Raw genomic sequence first — 26,338 nt, 5'->3', positions numbered from 1 at the left:
CCCAATCCTCCATGCATGTTCCAAAGTAATAAGAGATGTTATGAAAATAAAAATCAAAACTACACCTTTTATTTTATTTTTTTAATCAACAATTAGAGGAACTTGCACAGTTTTTGTTATATATTCTGGAGCTATACACTTGCCTAAACAAATTTCAAAGTTAATACAGAGTTATAAGACAATAAAGGCAGAAAATTTTAAGATGACATTTTGTCTTACGATCATTGAATTCTGCTTCGCAGAAAACTTACATAACATGATGGTGTAGTATTAATTCCTGGTGCTACAATTTAGCTTAGTTTATAGGAGCACTGAAAGAAAGGGGATTAGAAAGCTACTGAGCAGGGCATAATTCTATAGAAAACTATCATTTGACAGCACTCATCTAATACTGTATTATCTACTACTTTTACCTTAATTTTACTACTGTTTTATGCAAGCACAGATTTTGATACTGGGTGCATCCAATGGGATTGCCTACTTTCTTTCAAGTTTCTAGCTAGTAAAAAAACCTGAACATATATTTTATATATGTACAATCTAGAAATCATTTAGATTCTTTCAAGACAGATTTGGTTCTAACAATACCATTTCTGTAAAACAGTAGAAGATGGTTGTTGCCTCTTCTTTATTGCTATGAGGCAGTGAGTTAAATTTAGAATATTTGTTCTGGGAGTTGAAGGACTCTCTATTTTCACAGAAGAAACTGGAATTCAGAAAAAGGATTGAAGGAAAGATGAATGCATCTCATCCTTCTCATCCTCCATGTCATATCCTATATGATTCTAGACTGTCTCCAACCATCTACAAGAATAATTCAGGAGCTGGCTGGGGAATTCTGGGGCTGAAGTCCACACAGCTTAAAGTGGCCATGGTTGAGAAACATTGACCTTTAGATTTAAAATAAATGACTTTGACTGATTGAATTTGTCAAATAACTTTAAGAATGTATTTTTCTTGACAAAGATTTGTTATTTTGTTGTTTTTTTCCCACCATATACTGTAATAACCTAATATACACAAATGAAAATATTTAAGCAACACAGAAAACTGGGGCAAGTGAAGGGTTTGACATCTGGGAATGAAAATGGGACATTTTCATTAGGGGACTAAATTCTAAATATATCGCTTACTAATTAATCCAATCCCATATTTTGTTTGACATTCCTAATACCTCTGGTAACAAAGAATACATCTAAAAGAGCAATGTTTAACAATGGATCAGCTTAAAATGCTGCTGTTGTCTCTTTTTTAAAATTTTAGAGAAGCAAAATTCATTGAGCCAAACTGTTTGAAGATTACCATTTTTCACTGATACTAATAAAATCCCAAGCAGTTATTCCAACAAGATGGTAATACAAATATATTTCAAGTAAATGGGTTTTAAAAGTCAAAAGGCAAACATAAATTAGTCAATTGCTGAATATTCTCTTTATTAATACAAAAAGCAATCCAATGAATAGTGGCAAAATTATTCAGGGGAGACTTCAGATGACTGAAATGAATATTACTTTACAGTACTCATTTTTTGAATTTGCAAATGATTAAAAAAACAGGCACCTTTCCTTCTCCATTATTATCAGACAAGTCAAGTTATTTTAACAAATGTTCTCACCATTTAAGGTACAGCTTTATGGCTGGTTCAATGAATTATGCTATTGTTCTGTTTAGGTTTACCATAATGTGTGAACCTAGCCACTGTGACTTGTAAACCATAGACCATATTTTATTGTTTATTGAAATCTGTGAACCCAGTCAACTATTGTTTAGTCAACAAATCATGACTTAAGATGTGTGTAGAATGTGTTAGGGGCACATTATGAAATCATTTGCATAATGGGAAAAGTTTGTTTATAGCAGAAGTGAGCAACTCCCAAACCATATTGCCTGTATCTTCTCCATTTGTAGCCCCCCCAGCACTTTGAAACTGCAACTAAAATCTGTAACCAGTATAGCCAATTTTGATGGGATAATTTTTCTTTTCCTTTATCCCATCCAAAAAATAGGGGTGAGAATGGGAAGCTATGACTGCTTTTGCCATTCCCAACCTCACACATTTTAAAAAATGGCCATTTTTTTTCATTTGGGAGGCTGATTTTCACTATATTTTGCATTTGAAATGGGGAGGGGTTAAGAGTGACAATAAAAACATCAGGACAGAGGCCAACCACTCCCATTCTCACTTCAATCCCCATGATCAAAATCAGCCTTAAAAATAGCAAATTCTTACTCTTATCATTGCCAAATATGAAAAAGTGTCCCCAAATCCAATTCTGCTCTTTCCAAAGATATTGCTACAGAACTAGATGGCTTCCCCCACTGAACTGAACTGTGGTCTATGACCATTCAAACACTGTTCATGCCTGGCTTATAGCCTTGTCAGAAAATTAAAGGATTTGGAATATAAGACTTCTGAGAACAATTCTAGGAGTGTTTCTCCCTCAGCACCTTACGCTATATTCTATAGAATTAGCCTACAAATTAGAATGCTTGCTATTCATAATTTAAAATTCCAAAGTTTTAGGTAGTCAAATGACTTTGTAAAGCACCCATGAACAACTAAAATGAAATTAGTAATAAAGGAGAATTGCAGTTGTAAGGTAAATTGCTAAAATCTTTTAATAGAGAAAAGACAAAAGACTTAATCATTAGTAGCCAGAAACTGAGAGCAGAAATAAGGGAAATAAGAAATGGAAGAGAGAAATGGAAAGAGAGGAAGACTTAAATAATAAATCTAAATTATATAATAAGTTGTGTTCAAAACATGTTTCTTAGAATTTCTTAGGATGTCAAAAATATAGTAGGGGTACACACTGTTAGAGTATGAAAGGCTATGGGGGTTCATCAATTGGTTCCCCTCAAGTCCATCAATGGAGAACACTTAATTGTATGTCAGCCTGAATAAAAGAGGTTTAAAAGTTTTTAGTATAATATATGGTATGGTTAATGCAGTTGGATGGAAGCTGTGAGGTGTAACAGCCACAGAGTGAAAACAACTGAGAAAGGGAGGGAGGGATGAGGGCTTTATAAATAAGTATAGAATCTAACATAGAAACCTAAGAATGAAATTTTGGGCAGAGAAATATGAAGGCCATGAGATCAGTAGGAGAAAGCAGCTCACTGATGTAAGGAGGGAGAGCCAAGGATCTAAGAAGAGATTCTGCTGATAAGTTGCAGGGAAATAAATCAGATAAGAGATTGGAGAAGCCCTTTACACCCCAAGCATTTCTATTCTCCAGTTTCCTTAAGGGAAATCTGAAATAACTGTATCAAATAGTTCAGTCCTATGGATAATTCTGCAGAAGAATTGCCTTGCTCTCATTGCACAGAAAGAGGAAAATTGATCTCCCTGGAAAGGCTCAAGTAAGAGATGGCTGAAAAGGAACTGATGTCAACTGAATAAATAGCAATAATCATATTTTTATTTTTTTGTGCCTATAACTAGCCACAGTACAAAATAATAGAATACAACACAACTTAAAAAAAAAATAATACTATAACCCACTACAAACCACCTAAGATTACAGCTAAAGTACAGAGCCAATATAACCTGAATGGCATGTAACATATAAAACCCTAAGACTTTTATCTAAATAACAATGCAGGTAGTCCTTGGGTTATGACCATTGTTCAGCAACTGTTCAAAGTTATCATGATACTGGATGAGTGGTACTTATGACTATTCCTCGGAATTCTGGCCATTGTAGTGTCCCTGTGGTCACATAATTGTGATTTTCGACATTCCCTGCAGGCTTCGCACAAGCAAAGTCAATGGGAAAGCTGGCAGGAAGTTGGAAGTTGTGGTCACATGAGGTCCTCACTTAATTATGGCAACTGGAACTGCCAGAATTGCAGTCACGTGACATCACGTGACATCATGCTTTATGACCATGTTGCCTAGTGATAGCAATTCTGGTCCCAACTGCCATCGTAAGCTGACAAGCACCTGTACATTTCTGCAAGAATATGTAAACTTTACATATTCTTTACAAAGGCCCATAGAAAAAATAAGAAATGATTTAGAGCCTTTTAATATTTTGATAAATCAGACTATAGGTAATTCTGGTAGAAGTTGATTCCAAAGGATTGTCACTAGATAGGAAAAAGCTCTCAAGGCTGATGTGGCTATTTTGTTCAGGAAGATACCAGTCAGCTCTGGCTAGATGATTGGGGCAAGCACACAGGCCCATGAGCTATAAGTACATTTTACAAATAACTAAGTGTCCTGTATGCAAATCCAGATGAGTTAACACCAGCAACTTAAACTAATACCTTTCATGAATACCCAGCCATTGAAGGGATTGTTGACAGAGAGAGGAAGGGATAGTTTGAGCAATGTTCAGATCAGTATATTGCAAACTACCTCTTTGGAATGCTTTGCACAGGTGTAGTAGCTAGTATACAATGCTTTATCTTGTGGCAAGAATGTCTTTAGACAAAGTGAGTATAGCAGCATCCTAGTGAATGGTACTGAGTGAGTGGCAACCCCTATTTCTTAATACATAGACCAAAGACCAATAAAAGCTAAGATGCCCAATGCATGTGATCTCAGAAGTGCCACAAGACTGCAACAACAGCAGACAGTTGTTTATGTATGGATATAAGTGAATATCCTGAAAATGGAGGTGGACCATCATACTGGCCATGCACTTAGCAGAAACACTTGATGCATGAGAGAAACCAAAGTGTAGTGCTCAGTACTGAAGAAATGACCATCAACTGCAAAGCAAATGTATCTCAGAAGTGATGGAGATACAGAAGCAGAAATTCTGAAGTTCAATCAAGGTAAACCAATAAACTTAAGAAAGGAATGATAGAATATTGAATAAAGTAATCACACTGGTTTTGACAAAGCAATATAGAACTGGATTCAAAGATTGGTCTTATTTTACTATATTTCTTCTCTATTAAGATATATCAGAAGTGTAAGAATGGCCTACCAGGGCAATGATTCTCATTTCCTTAGGAGCTCCATGACTTTAGGACTTCTGGAAGAAGAAATGGTGGACTGAAGATGGCTCTGCAAAAAGCAGAACCGATAACAGTGGCAAAGAATGAAAAGCTGGAGAGTAGATCGGCTCTTTGAACTTCTCTGGACAAGGAGAGGACTTGAGATCACCCACAAGTGCTCCAGACAGCTGCTCCTTGTGAGGAGACTACAAGATAGCAGTCTCTGGTAGGTTTAGAGCTCTGAGAGACGAGGGAATTGCCATCTTGCTGAAAGTGTTGTTGGCGCCTTTGAAAGGACTCTAAGTTTGCATATTTCCTTTCCTAATTACTTTCGAAACTTGCTTGTTAACTGTTTTTCAGCTATTAGAAACATTTGATCAACAAATTTGACAGCACTGTTTGAGTTTCCTTTCAATTCTTAGTGAAAGAAAGTTTTAACTACAAGTATAAGAATATATATATATATATATATATATATATATATGAATAAACAGCAAGAGGGTGATTAAAACTTTGATTTTAGAGAGTTACAAATTGACCAGGGGTCCAGATAAATTTGAAATAAGATTTTGGAATTTACTATAAAGAATCTTTCCCATGGGAAAAAAAGCTTTTGTTTTGATTTAAAAAGAAAAAAATAAGATCTTAAAAATTGGACCCTAGAGGGAACTAAAGATTACAATTACATAAACTCGACTTTCAATTACAGAAAGGAGCAAAATATTCTAACATTAGACATACTGAAAAATATTTTTGAAAAAATGGACTCAGAAGTTAATAGTGTCAACAGAGACATCTGTCTCTATGGAGAGACTGTGTCTAAAAGATGTTATAGAAGAGAAACAAGTTTTACCTGACAAGATTGAGACTGAGTTGAAAGGGAATATAGAATTGAAACTGTATTGATTTAGTCATCAATATATTTTAGACCATATCAAAAGTATAAAACTGATACAAATATACAAGTAAATATAAAGAAAACAGTAGGACATGTTCATAATAAGTCATCACCCCTACAGTTCACCCCAATCTGATATAGATACTCTGTCCTCTTCAAAATGACTGTAATATTTCTCCCAAGGGGAGGCAGGTATAGGGATATCCAGAGAGAATCTATGTTCCTGCAATATTCCCACAACCGAAAGCCAAAAAAAAAAAAAAGACTGGGCTTGGGTTTTTGGCTGCTAACTCTAAATTTAACCAGAGAGAGGACTTATTGCACTTAATAGTTTTTTTGTACTCTTGTCTAAGCACTAGCATGGCAGCGTGATTATTGTGTGATGGATAGTTCCATGCTAAACACATATCCAGCCTTAATCTTTTTCTCAGGGAATGAAACTCTGAGTCAAACTAATGAGGGCCTTTTATCTCAGACCTTCTGCGAAGGCCCTTTGCAGTTAATTTTTTTCTTAGTCCTGCACTTAGGTTTTCATAGGCTATAAGTACAGAGTGGAGATCTGTGCAAGTTGAAGTAACTATTCCTACCAGAGTCAGGGCATGATCAGAATTCATATACTCTATCAGAGCCATCGCATCCACTCTGGCCCATTTTATCTGTCTGTCCTGGTGGACCTCTAGATGAAGTGAAACCCATCTACCATTTGTGGTATGAGTTGAAAATAGATTTACAAATGACAGGCTACAAGAATGACACAGAAAAAGATGTTACACTGGACATATAAAAGAAACCAGCTGATGTCTTAATAATTAAAAATTAAAAATTAAAATAAACTAAGAAAGTGACCTGGATAATTTTCCTATATTGGATTTACAAAAGAGGCTTGTTAAAGTTTTGAAGAATCTTGTGAGAAGAGACAAAGGGAAAAAAAGAAATCAAGTTCTATGGCATTATTTGAATGGACTAAAGATTAAGATTGTTAAAAGTAAAAGGAAGGAATATAAAGTTGGCTTATCTGATCAAGGTTAAAATAGATCTGTTGTTATATCTGGTAGCCCTTCATGGACTTTTGCTGACATCAAGACTGAAATGACGATGCTTTATGGATTGGTTTATAGATAAGAGATGTGATATGGGAAGAATAGAACATTTGTTGTATTTTAAGAGGAGGTGATAAGTTACTAGAATTGTTTATACTTGTGATAAAGGTGGGAAGTCACTTTTTTTCTATATTTCTTTTCTTTTTCTTTCCAAATACTTACTTTTCTTTCTTTTCTATTTCTATTTCTATTTTTTCTATTTTTTTCCTTTTCTGTACCTTCTATTTTTAAAAAATTCTTCTATCTCTATTTTAGTTTGCATTAGTTTTTACTACTGTAATTATAATCTTTAATAAAATTACTATTTTAAAAAAGGAGCTCCATGATTTTATTCAGAGCATGTGACATATCATGCCATGAACAACTGCACAGATATCACAATCATACAGCTGAGGTGGATAGTGGTGAGACTCCATGAATCTAATGTGATAGTAGTTTGTTATGCCAGGAAGGGATAGTTAAGTTGACAGGTTAAAGTAAAGTGAAGGTGTTGTTACTGACATTTTAGGTCATCATTCAAGCAACTGTTTCAAACACAACGTCAAGCATGGAAAGAACCCCTTTGAGGGAAGATATGTGGCTTGTTTACTGTATCATGGCAAGGAGGAATGAAGGAGTTTATTCTTGGATAGATTGCAAGACCAAGGACAACCTTTTTAATAGAAAGAAAATAGGATGGCTAACTCCATCCTTCCAGCCATAGTCTTGTTCTTTTGCACCTTATACCTTGTTTTATGATTGGATGAGAACTGAACATAAGATTTTCAATGTTGGTCTTGGTTTCTTGTGACAGACCTATGGAATAAAGCCAGACAAGCCTTATGCAAGGCAATTAACCTTGCCTTAAGGATGGTCAGTGAGACTGGTGTTTGGTTACATGAGATTACTGCTTCAAAATTTGGGTATATTACAATGATGTGAAATGTAGATGTCACCAATGACCATTATTCAGATAAACATAGCTCATTCACTCTATTTAAATTTAATTCTTTCAATGTTGACAGTACAACTATATGTTTGTTAATAGCACAGTTTTACCTATATTTTATCCACAAAATGAATTCTCTACATATGCCTTTCCTTCAATCAACACTCTCCATTCTAGGACTTTATTCTAGAGGGTGGGTCTTAAAGGTGATCTAGTCCATCCTCCTATTCAGGGAAAGTGAACTAAAGCATTGCAGCTTCTCACTGAAGACCTCCATTGAAGAAAAACATAATACTTAATGTGGCAACCTAATACACTGGTTGACAGCTCTTCTACTCTGCATTGAGCATAATCTGAAATATGTTAATCAAGAAATGTTCTGATTGTATCCAAATGAAAAAGTTAACAATATTTTATATTTTTTATATTCCTCCATGGAATAACTAGACAATGGGAGGAATAAATATTGTGTAAAATTGTAAGATCTAGATCAGAAGTAATTAATTTAGGACATAACAGTAAATTTAACTGTATGACAGAAGCAGACACTGAAAAACGATTTATTGTTTTTATTCCTAAAACTGTAAGAATATCAAAAGGCATAATCTTGAAGTTTTAAACACCCACTGTATTTACTATAATCTCAACTTTATTATATACTATGCTCATCAAAAATACAACAGTGATAAATTATAAGAGATGAAGATATAAGTAATGTTATAATTTAAGTTCCTATGGATAAAATATATCCACGCACACAGCAGGAATAAAGACACAATATTAATAGTTCTCATAAGATGTCCTGATATGCATATAATACAAAGACAGACTCCTTTTGTCTGATTATGGTTAGTTATATACCTAAATCCATCCTAAAGGAAACATGTTTTTGGCAATATTTTACAAGTTGAAATGATGGTTTGAAGAGTTTATTGCTCCTGGCCTTTTAAACTATGCTTTATCATGTCTAAATCCAGAATTCTCATTCATTTCCAGTTTGTTTTTGACCCAAGCTTTATACCAATCTATAAAGATGCCAGGCAAAACCATCTTAAAAATGCCTGTTCCTCAGACTGAACTGTTTTCCTGTTTTGTTTTGTTTTTCCCTTGAAGCAATTGTTCTCTTTAGCAATAGAATTATTTCCGTGGCTAATTCTTCCATGTGCAGAATTCAAAGATTTGAGGAATGTGACCTCCAAATTCAAACTGTAACTTAACGCACCACTACCACCAAAATACTTATTTTAATAAAGAGTAAAAAAAACAAAGTAGGAAAAATATACACCTGCATAAAAGTCCCTATTTCCCCAAACCCATCTCACAAACACTCATGATATATGAATAAGACCTCTCACAAACACATGAGGAAAAAGCCTCATAACCTCAAACACACACACACACACACACACACACACACATAAATCACATTCCATTAAAAGACAAAAACAAACATAAAACACAGGTCCATTAAATCCACATGAACAGGACAGGTAAAAAAGAAATAAACAAAATAAAACAAAAAATTCCAAGTCAATAAACCCAAAACACACAGGCTTCTTTTTGTATGGTTGTGAAGTTTGGAATATTGTCTCATTATTGGAAGTAAAACAAACTAGTTTAAAATATCATGGTTAAACACAAACAAGGTAGGGAAGGCAGGCAGAGCGTGAAAGGGAAGTGGACTTGGAATGGAGCAGTCAGTGATGTTCCCAGGTGCTGCCTATTTCCTGATAGGGCTGCACTTGGGAAATTTTTCAGAACAGTTTTTTCCCCCAAAGCCTAAGGCTTCCTCATATTTGAACTCACTCTTGTTTGCCATATATAAAATGTGTTTTTACGTTATTTAAAAATCATATAGTTTTTACATATTTGTCTACTAGCAAACTGATTTTGGTGAACTGGGGAAAACTGATATTACTGTGAAATTAGAATGATATGTTTGCTTTGGCAATATACTGGCAAAGATGGTATACCAAAATATATGTAATTTTATATGTATACTATTTTTGATAGATCATGCTTTATTTTTGATGAATCTATCTTATCTTATTTTTTAAGTTGTTCTGGTCTACAGTCATAATAAACTAAACTAAACTAAACTACCACTGCTTTGACACTTCCTCAGTAAATATCTGCTTAATTTGTACATTCCTAAAGAAACACAAACTTGTATTGACTGGGTTCACAAGTTTCATTAAGCTATGGCTTGTTTAAAACCCTGGATTATTCAATGTTACCCACAGTTCACTGGTAATGAGATGGGCTATAAATTACATGGCTGAGTTTACACAACATGCTAAGACAAACAAATCAGATTGTGACTTAGTACAAGGAGTGAATTGAGTCATGAAAATTCCAGCACTATAGTACTCTGAAAAAATGGAAGCCAAACTATCTGACATTGTCTATGTTCATCCTGGTTTACTTGGTGTACACCATATCAAATATCTATGCAGATATAATCTCTTGAATTATAGCAAAACAACTTGACATGAAAGGAGAGTGGTCATAGCAATATTTACCAACTGGGTCTTTTTGATTCTGTAGTAGTATTTTACTGTTGCTACCATCCATATTTGCCACGTTAATTGTGTTCCCATCAGTCCAATAAAGTTTCCTTAATGAAAATAGATATAAACCACTGTTGCATTAAATATATTTACAAAGTAATCATATTTTATTATAGAGAGGAAGATATTCCATTATGGAATAACAGCCACATCTTGCAGCTTGCTATTTTACTATGGATGTGACAAGTGGCACAAACACTTTTTTTTTCCTTTTCTTAAAATTTATGATTCCAGCACCACACTAGAAGTTTTGTGGGGTGTTGATGAATAAGGGAAATAATGGGCTTTAGAGCTGGTGAACTCTTATCCCCAAACGTGACTGTATTTCCCGAAACTGTTATCACAACATAATATGTGTATTGTGGCTATTGTGCCTCCCTGCCATGAGCCAATAGAGCTTTATGTGGCTAATCTTCTAGGATCCTGAAACCATACTTCAGTCAAAAATTGTACTGAATTCTTATTGAAGCTGTTTTTTAAATCTAGTCAGAAAAATAATCTTAACTTGGCATGCACTGGTAATAATCACCGTTATCTGCACTACATCCTTTATAAAACTAAACAATATAACAGTAAGATGTATGAATATACAGAATGAAACATTAAAAAATTACCAACGTGAAGCTTTGATTTTAAAATATATTTAACAACTTTGGGTTTTCTAAGTGGAAATTGAAACCCAGTTTTTTTTTAATTAAAGATTTAAGAATGACAATGAATATATCTATTTACTTTTTACATTATTATGCTTTATCAAAAATAAACTGTGTAGTGGTAGGAATGCAGTTTCCCAGAATCCAAACTTATACTTTGTATAGGTTGTATTATGTAATTTTTAACCTGTATTCTTCTTTAGAAGAGTACAAATAGTATCACTACCTCCTCCAGACTGTGATTAATATTAGAACCTCAGAAATATTTTAAAACACACAATAAATAAATAAAATGCAGTTCTAATACTGACCATGTAAAAAATTACAACTTGTCCCATATGTATTTACACATACAGAGGCAAAGATCCCTAAAAGAAATAGCTATCCATATGAACACAAAGGTTTAATTTATTATCTCTTCCTCCCCTCCCTGACTTTTGTTTTTTGTTTTTGTTTTGTTTTTTGGGGAAAATGGTCTCCATACTAGTATTTTATGGAGATATGGAGATTTCAGTCCCTATAAGAAGCTAAAATTCACTAAATTCTCTCTCTATGTATTTATATTTCTTGTATTTATACAGCTGCCCACTTGCCAAGTGACTCTGGGTGGCTAACAGAGGATTAAAATAACATCAAAGTACAAATAGTATTCAACTTGACAAGCAAACACAAAGTTATATCTCAAAGAATGCACATTGTTTACTATCCCAAAGCTGTACTGATAGGAATAATACTTTACCCTTTAGCTGGATAAACTGCAAGAGATTGTGGTTTATCAATTCCATGTATAATTGAAGTTTTTAAAGAGCCATCTAAATGTGCCACATTAATTTGTGTTTCATCAAATTCTGAGCTAATCCAGTATAAATTACGTGATAACCAATCCACAGCCAGTCCACGAATGCTCTGAATATCTACAAAATATAAAACAAAAATCTATTTGTCCAAACTGCCCTGCTGGTTAGTCTCTGCTGAAGAAAATATTTTATATGCTATCTGAACCCTAAGTAACTTCACACCTGTAATGCTTAATTTTTATTTAATCTTAAATTAGTTTTTATGCTATAATATACAGGATTGAGCTATAAAGATATAAAGATATACATTATAAGCAGGAAGAGCAAAATGCAAATTGTGTATATTGTTAGGGTTGTCCAAAGCATTCAAAGAGCACCGAGGCAGCCACATTCTCCACAAGTCTGGCTAAGGCCTTTCCTAGGTTCCTTGTTCATGGTTATGCATGCACTGACTACATAGCTGCAAGACTCCTGGTGAAGAGATGCACACATGCAGATATAACCTGGAAAAGCCCTTGAAACAGACAGGCTACATTTCATAGACAATGTGCTCTCCCACATCATGCTTTGTGAATGTTTTGTCAGCCCTAACAACTGTATAGAGTCACATATCTGTAATAACTGTAGTCTATGGAACAAGAATTTTCAAGTAAATATATGACTAGATTTCATATTTCTCCATGGAAGAAATGCAAGCTTTATTTTTAATGGATTTATATTACACTGCTACTTGTTTATTCGGTGCTAGAAATAATACATCAAAATGTGGGTGGGAGGAGGAGGAGGAAACCTTAAACAAAAGTTGGTCACTTTAATATTAAATAAGAAAAATTAATCTATACTTTCAAATGAAGAGGTCATAACCCATGGTGTACAGAAAATTGAAAGACAGCAATTTTTGTGTGCTTCTAAGATAGGACATCTCACAGAACATCCAGCAAAGCTGACTGAAGGAGATTCATGTCTGATGAAAGGAGGCAGTATTTCAACTGCACTCAGCAGAACTAAGGATGTGGAGATAGCTGTCATCTTGAATTAATAGTGTTTTTTTAAAAAAAATCTTCCACTGATTAATAATCTTGATGACTGTATTCTACATGCAGGCAGCATCATTTCGTTCATCAGTTTCTGAAGAACAAAGATAAAAATGTTCTATTGTATACTGGTCTTTTTGTGGGCTTCCTGAAGGATTCTGTGGCACAAATTATGTATGTTAAACTAGATCAGGTTTATGGCTCAAACTCTCTAATGATGAAGGGGCATTGGGGTGTATTTAATCAGCAATTTCTCTTCTCTCTTTGTTAGGTAGATTTGGATATAACCATATATAATTACTGTTTTGTTTTGGATACTCCATGATGACATTCTAACACAAGTTGATAAAATATGAGAGAAACTGTTTAAAAATTAAAGACTTTTGAAGGGCACATTGGATTTAGAAAATGAGATTATCAAATCTTCAAATTTAACAATATGTAACAACCAGCTTTATTTCTTGGCCATGAAGTCATATCTTGGAACTTTTGAGAGAAAAACAAAGATCAAATCAAATCAAATCAAAATTCTTTATTACAGTCAATGACCAGATGTAGGTACAAGGAAAAACAAAAAAGAGACTGGTGAAAATCCAGTTTTCAAGCCAAAGAATTATAATAGAGGAAGTATTGTAGAAAAGAAATTATTGTTAAGGAAGCTTAAATATGTAACACATAACAAAGATAACCTTTTAGTGCAATTAACAGTGACCAGCTTTTACTCAAAACCAAATGGCTAGCTTACATGTTAATAATATGTTAATTAGGGAAGAAAGATAATTTCTGTTTTATTTCGTATATATACGCAATATTGCTTTTTAAAATACACACTTTACCTCTTGATACGACAGTTTCTAAGCCAGTTCCATTAATAAAGGCCCGTTTTATAGTTTGTGTTTTCACATCAGTCCAGTATAAACGTTCTTCCACTGCATCAAAATCTACAACTGTCACATCATCAATATCAGGAACTGTAAACGCCGTTATATAATTGAAGTATGGATTCTCTATGTCAACACCTCTTATTTCTGAATGCCTTGCATAAAGAAGGAATTTTTTCATTTCTATAAAAAAGAAAGTTGTGATTTTCTTAGATACAGGGCAGTGAAATGTGATTTTATATATAACAACATATATAATATTTAAGTTTGCATATTGAAAACATATAATATGCACATTTGTTACTTATTTGGTACTGTTATGTATAAACAAAACTTGTTGCAGAATAGAGGAAAAGAATTGGATATTATCCCATTATAAATAAAATTCAGCTATGTGTCATGTTCATTGTTCCAATGTTCTGAATACATCGTAACGTTTCGCATGTCACTTTCCTGATACGTGTTTGCAGAGTGGAGATATCCAGCCGTGCCAGGCTGTAATCTCATTACTGTAACTGTGGAATGTATGTTTGGGTTATGGAATGTCTTCAAGGTTACTTTCTCAGGCCGATGTGGGCAACCGTTGCTAACACCTGGGAGGGGGTGGTTGCTAAGTGGGAGCGGGGGCGGAACTGGGTTTGAAGCGAGGGTTTTTAGTTTGTATTTGGCGCACTTTTGCTCATTCTCAGCTTTCTTCGTATTTGCATACTATTCTTTCAATAAATCAGTTTTCATAAAAAATCCCCTTGTGAGACTGAGTATGTCAGAATAGGCAATCATTATATAAAGCTGAGAATCCCAGCTTTCTGCCAGCATCTATCCAGAGACGATATCTGTGAGGAACTCAGGCTGGCGACGGAACAACTCGACCCACGGAGAGGTGGCTAACAGAGACACGGCGGCAAGTCGTCCTACCCCGCGGCCCGAGCGATCGCTGAGGGATCAGACTCCTAGAGGGGCAGGAAGCCCAGGTGGATCCAGGATTGCTCTCGGAGGAGGAAGGGGAGGCGACCGGGTGCTGCAGGACTCTCAGAGCTACCGGAGGGTTGCAGGGTGAGTGTCAGCAACAAAGACACAAACCCGAGAGCTGGAGGTCAGAAGCGGAGCGGCCAGTCCACGGGCGGCGTCCGAGCAGGCGCACGACTTGGTGCCATGGAAACACACTGGCTTCAGCGGCTAAGCGGAGCGCAGGAGGAGGCAGCGGTGGAGGGCAGAGCACACCGTAGCTCGTTCCCTACCCCGTTCATATCGGAGACAAGAACCACGGCGAAGTGCAGGAGGAGAAAGCAACGGAAGGCAGAGCGCACTGAGGCCCGTCGGCAAACCAGCCCGCCCCTGAACCGGTGTGGATGCAGAGGCCACGAAGATGGGGGAGAGACGGAGGTATCGCCGCGAGGCTTGGGGCAGCACAAGGCGGGGCCGGGCGCTTGTAGGAGCAGCGCGAATTGGCGGCGGCGGCTGCCGTTGCTGGCGAGGGGATATCATGTCAACCCTGCGCCTTAGAGTCTCCTTGGGGGCAGTATGTCACGAACTCGTTGCAATCCAAAAACGCATCGCAACAGAGGTCATGCCTTTCCAGGGGAGGAAGGAGAGAAGGAACTTCTAATGGCTCTGCGAGGCGCCAAGACCCGGGAAGCAGACGGGGCATTCTAACGGCCAACAACCAACTGCCAAACTTAACCTCAATCTCACCCCAGGGTCACCCATCGAGCATTCCGGGGTGACTCAAGGGACAACGGAGGGTGGGAAGGAGGGGGTGGGGACCGCCCCATGTGTATATATAGTCGCCAGGCATGCTGCATGTTCATTCTCGTCTTTTTTGGTGTTTGCATTCTGTTCCAAATAAATCGAATTTCCTTACCCGTTTTCATACTGCCTATCCTGCTAAACCTGCTCCTTAATTTTGCAATTTTTTTTAAGGGGGGGCAGTATGTCATGTTCATCGTTCCAATGTTCTGAATACATCGTAATATTTCGCATGTCACTTTCCTGATACGTGTTTGCAGAGTGGAAATTTCCAGCCGTGCCAGGCTGTAATCTCATTACTGTAACTGTGGAATGTATGTTTGGGTTACGGAATGTCTTCAAGGTTACTTTCTCAGGCCGATGTGGGCAACTGTTGCTAACACCGGGGAGGGGGTGGTTGCTAAGCGGGAGGGGGGGCGGAACTGGGTTTGAAGCGAGGGTTTTTAGTTTGTATTTGGCGCGCTTTTGCTCATTCTCAGCTTTCTTCGTATTTGCATACTATTCTTTCAATAAATCAGTTTTCATAAAAAATCCCCTTGTGAGACTGAGTATGTCAGAATAGGCAATCGTTACATATGTTGCTGCAATTACATAAATAACTTTTAAAACTCCAATATTGATTGAAACAATATGTGATTCAAAGATGTGAAAGCTGAACTTGGTTGATTCAACTGAGTTTTTAGTACTCATTTTTCCAGTTAAATCCTGCATTCCCCCTCTCCCCTTCAAAAAAAGCTTTTTAAAGATAAATTAACAAATCAAAAGAGAGTTATTCAAGAATGTAATAAATTGCTGAGGTCTGCAGGGTGAAAAACTGGAGGTTCCAAGCCTCATGTCCCAAACTGCCCTCTGTGTCTTCACTCCCTAGCCCCACCTCATGTATTGGGGTGGTAGCTTTTGTTGCTACCATTTATCTTTGTGGGAGTACTTTACCTGGCATCCACCCTATGACCCTGCTGTGTGTATGATGGAGGGAATTTCCCTCTCCTTCAAAAAAGAGACCAATCTCCTCACCTTTATATAAAAAGGGTCTTAAAAAAATAACCAGAACATTTCCACCCTAATTTATATTTTTATTTATTTATATATATATCATATGAAAGTAGTGTATGAGATCTTCCTGCTGCTTCTGTTAACTGTTCCTTGTTACTGGAGGCAACAGAATGTCCCAAATATAGTTCCCCAAGATTGGAGAAGAGCTGCCTTGTGGGAGTCACCTAGATATGGTGCATTTTGGAAAAACAACAGGTTTTTGAAAATATGGCCATCATTCTTTATTCCAGTGATGTCAAACAGAAATGGGGCCACTAAACCAGATCCCTGCAGGCTGCATATTGAGTTAGAACACCACACAAGTTTATATATCTCTTTTTTTATTAATATATCAACAGATTAAAATCAGATAGGAACTAGATATGATTAATACATAAAAAGGAATCATATTATTATATTATATAATATTATGGAAAGTATAATAATATGTCACATACACACTTGAAAGTTGTGTCTTCAAATCATTTTGGACTCCTGGCAACTGCCCCCTGAACTTTCCTTGGCAGCATTTTTTCAGAAATGACTTGGCACTTCTAACTTCCAGTGGGGACATGGTGGACTGAACAGCTGTGCCGACGGGCTCCACGGGCAGAACTGACAATGAGGCAGGTTTTTTTTGGGGGGGGGGGGGGATCAGGCAGGTTTCTCCTGAAGCCCTGGAGTGTTTTCATGGACAGAAATTGCTTGGAATCATCCCATCTGTCCTTCAGAACAGCAACTTGAAGCCAGAGGATCACAAACAGCGTTCTCATTAATCTGGTAAGAGACGCCGGGAGGCTGGGATGTCACCATTTCCAAGATGTGCTGTAGCTTTAAAGGGACACCCCATTTCTAAATCACTGAATTTATATATTTTTTTTTAAGTTTATGTACCCTAATAGGCTTTCTACAGCAAGGAGAAGTGATCTCTCTTGGTGCTTATCAGTATTTTTGGGATTAATTTTTTAAAAATCTTTTTAAGTTTTGGTTTCTTTCCCATCCAAATACTAAGGAGGACTGAGAATAAATAATTGCCTACCTGCTATTATTCCTGCACTGAATTTGAAAAAAATTAATATTTTCCTACACATTGAATCTGCTGTTTTGATCCTTTAGCTTTCTGCTGCTGCTTTCCCTGATGAGCTGCTTCTTAATGCACTTTCACTTATGTAAACATATTTTGGAAATTTTCCATTAACTCCTAGTTAAGTACCTAGGGGGTGCCATAATCTACTGCCTGAGTCATGGAGGATTTCAAGCAGACTTTCTCAGAGTTCCGTTGTGAGCTTAAATAGATTTTTTTTTTCTGATTCCTGTCAAGTTATTATGCAAGATATTTGGGACATTGTAGAAAACATCAGCTCTAAAATGTGTCATCTGGCTGGGGATGTCATGAAAGAAGTTGAAGAGCTCAACAAAAATGGAAATACTTTTACTGACAGAGAGATTAAGGCTTCTGTTGACTTGCCAGATAACAACCAGATTGTGGAGTTGAAGGAATTAAAGGGACAGATTGAATTGCAAATTGTTGTTTTTCTGATGGAATGTTATGGGAAGAAAGAGCTCTTTTTCAATGGGAGGTTTTCTGCTGAGAAGTCGGACTTTTTAAGGGAGGCACTTGGGCTGTCTGATTTTTTTATGAAAAATGCTTTGTTTGTACTGTGGAGATATGTAAGTGCTTTGGTATATTTTGAAGTGGGGTAAGGCTTTAAGAATGTTTATTTGGATTGCTTTTAAGGCTTGTTTGACTTCATTCCTTTTTAATTATTTGGATTAAGATTAATAGGGTAAAATAATAAATGCTTGGTTTTAGATTTAACAGGATTAAGATTGTTACAATTGTAGTATTATTAATTATAAGAGTAGACAATTAATATATATTTTTAGTTTGATCTTTATTATAGTGGACAGAAATGTATAGAGTAGTGCTGGAAGGAAATAATTAAATAAATGTTTTCTTTGTGGGGAAGTTGATTAGGAAGTTTATATATTTCTTTTTTCTTTTAATATAAGGGGAGAGAACAATTGTATTTAGTGATTTTTATAATGTGCTAATGGAATGATTTATAGAAATAATGAGATTTTGGTTTGATATAGAGTAAGGGATTGATTATGGAAATTGCTGTATATTCTTGCTGTTAAAAGTCAGAAGTCACCTCTTTGTGTAACCTTTAAAATTCTTTTCTTCTTGTCTTTTCACACCTTTTTAGTGTTTTTCTTTTTCTTTTTGTAGTTTTTTTCTTCTTTTTTGTAGTTTTTATCTTTGCTTTAAATCTAATGAAATTCTTATTAAAAAAAGAAAGAAAGAAATGGCTTGGCAGTTCTTTCTTCCTAGGCATAAGAGAAGTGACTGCTCCAAGGTCACCCACCTGGCTTATTTTATGGTTCCTTGATACTGTTTCATGTTTCATACAATATTTAGTCATGTATGATTTGGTGATTTCTGAATTGTATGGACTATTGCTTTAGTTTATCAGTACTTATAGGTAATAAAATAATGTTTTTTAAAAAATAAAAAAACACAAGCTAAAGTATAAGAGACAAAGTACATGAACATGGAAATACTTAAGAGTACTTTTCTGGTGGGATTGTACATGAAAAGCTGAGAAAAGAATCAACATACAACAACAGTGAAGCTTGTTTTCTGCTGCAAAAACAAATACAAGAGGATGTGTATAATGAGTTCCTGTCTCTCCTCCAAGATAAATGGAAAAACTGTTTATGGAAAGCTGTATGTCCATTCTGAAGCTGAAGATTTTACATCAAAGAATCAATACTGCTTTTATCCAATTGTCTATATCTTAAAGAACATAATACTGTGTATTTGTTAATATATCCTGTTTCCTAGGTATATCCTGATAATAAAGCATTGTAGCAATTTTATTTTTTTTCCCCAAAACACCAAATACATGAGAATTGTTTGACATTTCTGCCTTTATTATGGTTTTAAAGAATTTGTTTTTGAGTAGCTGTCTGCTTTATAAGACTCCCTCAATGGTACTAAGATGACTTCAAAAGAAGAGCAGGTAGAGATTAAACTAGTAAGAACCTTTTCATTATGCAGTTTACCTGCATCATCATTTTCTGATTATACTATTTCCACTTACAAATCTCTCTGTTTTGGGGAGATAACTTCTGTGAATGCACTATTTACATTCACAGTGAAATGGGGAAAAAACAAGATAATATATATAAATCTTCACAAGCTAAATACATTCAAGCAATCGCTATCATGAAGCAAGAGTTACCATCAAGGTCATCAGTAAATGGCAGTACAGAGGCTCTGTGCCCTGTCTTTTAAGCAGCTATTAGAAAAATAAACTATAAGAAACTTACCATAACATGTCTTTCTGTCTGCAGCCAGTTTCTTTAGATGAGGACATGCACAAGCAGCACTTCTGTTATGATTGATCAGGCACATATGAGAGCAAGGACCTTTGCCATTGTTAGCAGCACAAGGATTAGGAGCTAGAATTAAAAATGTAATACGGAGGTTTGTTTATTATATAATTTGCTTACATTCATATATTGTATCATTTTCCATTTTGAAGGAGATCAAAATGTTAATGGATTGATCATAAGAACTTAATCATAGAGGGAAAAAGAAAGAAACATGTAAGCTGCAGAGAAATAACATTTATTAGCATTCAGTGGTATTCAGCATTTATCAGCATTCAACTATTGTTACCCATTGTTTCTTCCAAAGGAAGAGATGCTAGGCTGGATCTTGCCTCTAGTAAGCATATAATTTATTACTTTTTAAGATAAAGAGATGGATATTTCCAACTTTGTAAAAGAATTTCTGGCGGGGGTGGGGAGTGGGGAACGGCATTTGCCACACCATACAAGAGGCTGAGAGGTATGTATATTTTCAATTTCAGTTCAGTGTTTCTTAAAAGGGGGTAAGCCCTTGCATGCTAATAGCAGCATGAAGGCTTTTTTTCATTTTCTTCTTCAGAGGACTTGAGATAGCTCTTTATTCTTGATGCATCTCTGGGTTCTTTGGGCTATTACATTCTTGGAAGGGGAAGAGAATCCATTGGAAGGATGTGAGTGGAATCTCTCCCATGGTACTGAATCCGTACAGGTGATCATCTGGCCCTGAAGACTGGCATTAGGACATCTGGTCAGCTGGATCTTTGAAGTGAATCCCTTTGGCAAGAAAATTGTACTTTTTTCTGTATCCAGGACTGTGCCTAGGTGTTGTATCATCAACAGTGGTTGGAGGATGCTCTTCTTCATGTTGATCAGCAATGCCAGGTCTTCAAGGGTCTGTATTGTTATTTGGTGTTTTCTTCTGCAATTGAGACTGGGTTAACACTCTGTAAGGGTTCAGGGGGAGTCAGTGGTTTTCAGGACAGAAATGAAAATCTCTTAGCTTCAAGACCAATAAGCCCCATGCCACAAATCCATTAATTCAAGGAAGGACAGGAGGGAAGAAAATATCATTTTTTCAACCCTTCAAGGTAATACAGACAAGAAGCACAATCATGAGTACTAATCCTACCTTCATTGTAAGGTTACAGTCACAGAATCTTGCAAATTTGAAAGCCCTTCTCCCTTCATTTACATTTACTTTCCAGGAAACTAGGGAGGTTCCCTTCTGAAGTGCTTCCCACCCCCTTTTTTCCTTCTGTGGGCTGAGTTACATTTTGCACAATGGTTGTTTAGGCTGCAACTCTTCCTCCTGACTCCAAGGTCATTCCCACATACCATTAGAAAATTTAAAATACGGTAAGCATAAAAGTAGCGTCCCTAGTAGTTGGCAATCAACTGTTTGTATGGTTTCATTCTTGTCTGCAATAAAGATTCCACCTGCATGGTGCTGCACCAGCCACCCACCCACACTGCGCCAACCACCCACCCATGCCAAGCCACTGCCTGCCTGCGCCAGCCACTCACCCACCCACACTGCACCAGCAACCCACCCATGCCACGCCAAGCCACCGCCCACACCACGCCAGCCACTCACCCACCTGTGCCAAGCCAGCCACTCGCCCGCCCACCTGCGCCAAGCCAGCCACTCACCTACCCACACCAAGACAGCTTTCCAAAGGCTCTGAGAAGATAGCATAAGCTTCCAAAAACAATGTTCTGAAGGGAGCAAAGTGGAGGAAACATTCATTGAAAAGTACTCAGCAAAAGCAGAAAGGCACTTCTGCAGCTGGGCAAAAAAGTCAAAAGGCAGGTGTGGGGAACTGGGAGAGGAGGCAGCTGGGTGAACGAATGAAGGCTGGGGAGGCTGGAGCTTACTATGGTGGCTTCACGCAGTGTGGACGTGTGGCTTGGCTTGGCATGGGTGGGTGGCTTGGTTTGGTGTGGGCAGGTGAGTGGCTGGCTTGGCACAGGCAGGTGAGTGGATGGCACCACACGGGTGGGCAAGTGGCTGGCATGGTACAGGTGGGTGAGTGGCTGGCACGGGAGGGCAGTGGCTTGGCTTGGCATGGGCAGGTACTGTGGCACCACGCAGGTGGCACTGGTGGTTTCGCACAGCATGACTGTGCTTCCCACCCTGCAAGGCAGGGTGCAAGGCTTTCAAAAAGGCAGAGATGGGGGGTAGATAGGCAGGTGGGGGGGAGTTGAAGGCAGTGTTTGGGGCTGGGAGGAACGAAGTCTGGAATGGCTTGGATTGGGGTGGGTGCCCAGGCTAACGATGGGTAAAATTAACTTAACAATGGCAAAGGGAATTGCCAGGGTTGCCGTTGCTAAGCAATGCCATCTCACTTTACAACCGCATGGCTTAGTGACAGAAATTCTGGGCTCAATTACCATCATTAAGTGAAGACTACCTGTAATTACTTGATATTGCCATCGTATAGAGAACTACAGTCAGATCTAAAAGATATTTATATTTGGCCTTTGTCAATTTCAAATTGATATGTTACCTTGAGAAAGGCTATGGATGAAGCTAGAGGAATAGTGGGTAAATCAGTGTTTTATTTTACTCAAATAAAAGTGAATTATAAAGGATAAAGTTGCTACTACAAGGTCATTTTTCAGGAAAGATCTCATTCCCAGCTCAGAAGGGTATGAAATAGAAATGTTCATTGATTCACCTGTTATTAAACTTTTATATTAATTCTGTATTTAAAAGCCCTCACTAATCTGGTTTTCCATCGCACAACTTTAGCCAAAAGTATTCTCGCTCTACTTCTATGAGCAGATGATCTGGCAATATTCTATACTAACTCAATTGGACTGAGTACTCACTATCTAATACAAATTAATATTAATTTGTATTAATTATTTTAAAAATGAAGCTTCAATCCTAAGAGAGCTAAACTATACAGATGAGAAAACAGGTAGCTTATCAGAGTGAACAGGTGATTTCAAATACCTCAAGGTTTGTGTGATCTATGAAACACACACACAAATGTTCAGCTGAATTTTTTTTTAGAAATATTCAGCTGAAAATTTGTTGCCAATTTTTTACCATGAACTTTTTAAAATTTTCTGAAACGTAGCTGCTTTGTGGCTCTTTACTATGCAGTCAGATTAAGGTTAATTAGAGATTGTTCAGTCTAAATCCTTACAATCAATCTTGTTGGTTCTTAGATGTTTGCTCAATGTTGCATTGTATTTAGAAATACATTAATAATAATACAGGTCAGAGTGTGAACATATTGTTTTAAACTTTGGCTATAACTTATTTTCTCCCTGCTGACTAAATTCACTAGTTCTGGAAGATAACTAAAAAGGCAGCCATATTGGAAGAGCTCCATCTCTGCAGTTTTCCTAGGGTGATTAAAGACTTAATAAATTTGTTATATGAATCTGCAAAGAAACTTGAGAACTCACCTAAAATATTCCCTTCATTGGGTGATAAGAAAAGGTTTTAAAAGGCAGACTATCTGACCCATATCATTATATCAAAACAACCTTGAATTTTTATTCTGGCAAGACTATGCCATCAGCAATTTTTGAGCAGCACTTTTACAGCAAGAGCAAGAGTTAAATTAAGCCACTGAAACGTATATTGTTGCATTTCTCCTTTTACAGAAGACTTTATTTCTCCTTTTAATCTCACCTATTACTGGGAACATGCTATATTGCACCGGGGAATATATAATTATATTATATATAATTATAATATAATTATAAATGGGTGAGAACTGCTATTATGGCCTACCTTGTTGTGCTTATTCCTGGATCATGAGCTCTGCTCACAGTTACCCATGCCCTGGTCACTCTCAAATGGACTGTTGTAACACACCCTACATGGGGCCCTTGAAGATCATTCAGAAGCTTCAGTTGGTACAAAATGTGGTGGTGCAGGCAGTTGGTGTGCTCCTAGAATAGCATATGTTACACCTCTGCTCTGCAAGCTGCATTGGTTGCCAGTTTGCTTCCAGGTTCAATTCAAGGTGCTTGTTCTGACCTTGGGGCCAGGTTATTTGAGGGACTGTCACATCTAACCATCCCATTGGTCCAGCAGGAGGGGCATGTTACAGGTCCTGTCTGCTAAAGAGTTGCATCTGACGGGACCCAGAAGGTGGGCCTTTTCTGCCATGGCACCCTTTGGAACATCATTCCCCGCAAGGTGAGATTAGCCTTGACCCTACTGGCATTTAGGAAATCCCTGAAAACTTTTTTTTTTTTTTTTCCCAGCAGGCTTGGGGATCCCAGAAAAATTGGGAGCCTGCAAGTTGTTTACCCTATATATAGGATGCTGGTCCATTCCCCTGTGGCCTTATTTTTATTTTATTTTGTATTTGTGTCTGTTTTTAACCGTTGTTTTTAATTGTTGTTTTAACTGACTGTTAAACCTGTTTATTGTACACCACCAGAGTTATGTTTGTGAGGTAGGCAACTATATAAATCTGATAAATAAATAAAGTAAAGTAAACCTCCTGAATAATCAATTAACAGAGTTATCTTCTATGATGTCCCAAATTTATCTATAAATCATCTAGTTATGTAATCATTCTAGGATGTTTATATAACTTGTTTAATGTTCATCAATGAAAGGCCCACTGCAGCTACTATGACCAAGATTAAGATAAATATAAAAGGATAGAGAGACTACATTTAAGTTGTTCTGAACTTTACTATTGACATATAGCATAATGGAGGATACACACTGTAAGCACACATACCTGTAACATATTATATGTTTATATTGTGTTATTTGTAGGATTTCTGATATAATGATTGCTAACGTTATGTTGGGGTGAGCTCCCGTTGCTAGTCCCAGCTCCTGCCAAACCTAGCAGTTCGAAAACATGCAAATGTGAGTAGATTAATAGGTACCGCTTCGGCGGGCATGTAACGGCGTTCCGTGTAGTCATGCTGGCCACATGACCACGGAAGGGTCTATGGACAAACGCCAGCTCTTGGCTTTGAAACGGAGATGAGCACTGCCCCCTAGAGTCGGACACGACTGGACTTAATGTCGAGGGAAACCTTTACCTTTACCTTTACCTAACGTTATGTTTTCGTCAAAACTGATGAAAACAAATACAGTTATAAGAGAAATGTATCATAAATGTTATTGCTTGTAAATGTTTGCTTTTTCTTGCTGTTTTCAAAAGTGTTTACAAAACTTAGATGGAATTAACTAACAACTAACAACTGAACATTTGTAACATTCATATAAGCCTAATCTATTTGATACAGAGACTAACTGAAATTTAGTCCAATAGATACATTGTATTTAACCAGAGACCTAAACCGGTTATTCCTAACAAGTGCTGTCTTAGATTCCTGAAACTGAAGTATTGAGTTCAATACTTTTTTTTTTTTTTGCAGTTCAAGGCTTTCTTCTCTATTTTTAGCATATGTTGTCATTATATTTTTCTTTTTTACAGCTAAAACTAAATAAACAAAACATCAAAGCAAGCCACACAAAGAGGATTTCTGAAGCACACCATTATATATTCAACATGTGTACTTTCACAATTGTGAATGTCTGTGTGCATAATATAAATGTATACAACAACAAATAAAGTTAAATAATTTTGAGTTTTAATGAAGAAAATAACAATTTCTACTGATGTCCCATGCAGCCCTAAATACTTTGTTGCAGAACAGTTAATACTATGTACAGTATTACCTTTGGTAATTCAGTGAAAACATTAAGATATACCTTTGCAGTAATGCAACTATACTACTTAAACCAGCAGCAGGGTGAAAAAAACAGAAAAGTTTTTGTAATTTCCCCTACCAGAACCCTCCAAAGTCAGATTGTGTTTTCCTACAATTCTAGATCTTACTCACCATGACATTGGGGGTGGAGGGGGGAGCAGCTGTTAATATTTAACCTGACTACAATACTTATTAAAAATAATAACCTTTCAGAACGGTTCCAAAATCAGTGTAGTGTATGATATGCAAACACAATTTTTATTATCATCCTGACCCCAAATTAAAGCATCTCCTTAACAACTAATGACTGGTAATTCTTCTGAAAAGCAAAAGGCAATTAATTCCATGCTTTGTTTAGTGATCTTTATATTACTATGTTTTAAAATGTAATTTAGGGAATCACAGTGTTGAAAAATTGTCATTTTATCTGTATAAGCATCATAGAACAGAAAATATAAACTGGCATTCAGAGAAATATTTATTGATAAATACAAAAGGTCAGATTTCTCACCTAGTTACACACATACTCCTTCTCTCTCTCTCTCTCTCTCTCACACACACACAGACACACACACACACAAATATTCCCATTCATATTCTGCTACTTAACACTGAGGCTGAATATAAATACAAAGGCTGCAACTAACACTTCAATTAAAATTATT

The 26,338-nt window shown here is 36.6% G+C and overlaps 1 protein-coding gene across 1 annotated transcript in view; it reads right to left on the bottom strand.

Moving 5' to 3' along the window:
• Positions 1 to 26,338, bottom strand: part of LRP1B (LDL receptor related protein 1B) — a 707,094-nt gene that overhangs the window by 214,742 nt on the left and 466,014 nt on the right. Inside the window, exons 29-32 of the mRNA XM_063307533.1 lie at positions 19,926 to 20,057; positions 13,767 to 13,994; positions 11,839 to 12,013; positions 10,399 to 10,493 (exon numbers count right to left, since the gene is read on the bottom strand). Of these exons, the coding sequence (XP_063163603.1) occupies positions 10,399 to 10,493; positions 11,839 to 12,013; positions 13,767 to 13,994; positions 19,926 to 20,057 (630 nt within the window). The remainder of the gene's footprint in view (positions 1 to 10,398; positions 10,494 to 11,838; positions 12,014 to 13,766; positions 13,995 to 19,925; positions 20,058 to 26,338) is intronic.

The sequence above is a fragment of the Candoia aspera genome, chromosome 1, assembly GCF_035149785.1.
Source record: "Candoia aspera isolate rCanAsp1 chromosome 1, rCanAsp1.hap2, whole genome shotgun sequence".
Classification (NCBI taxonomy): domain Eukaryota; kingdom Metazoa; phylum Chordata; class Lepidosauria; order Squamata; family Boidae; genus Candoia; species Candoia aspera.
The sequence above is the reverse complement of the archived record's forward strand: the minus strand, read 5'-3'. Positions and strand labels throughout refer to the sequence as shown.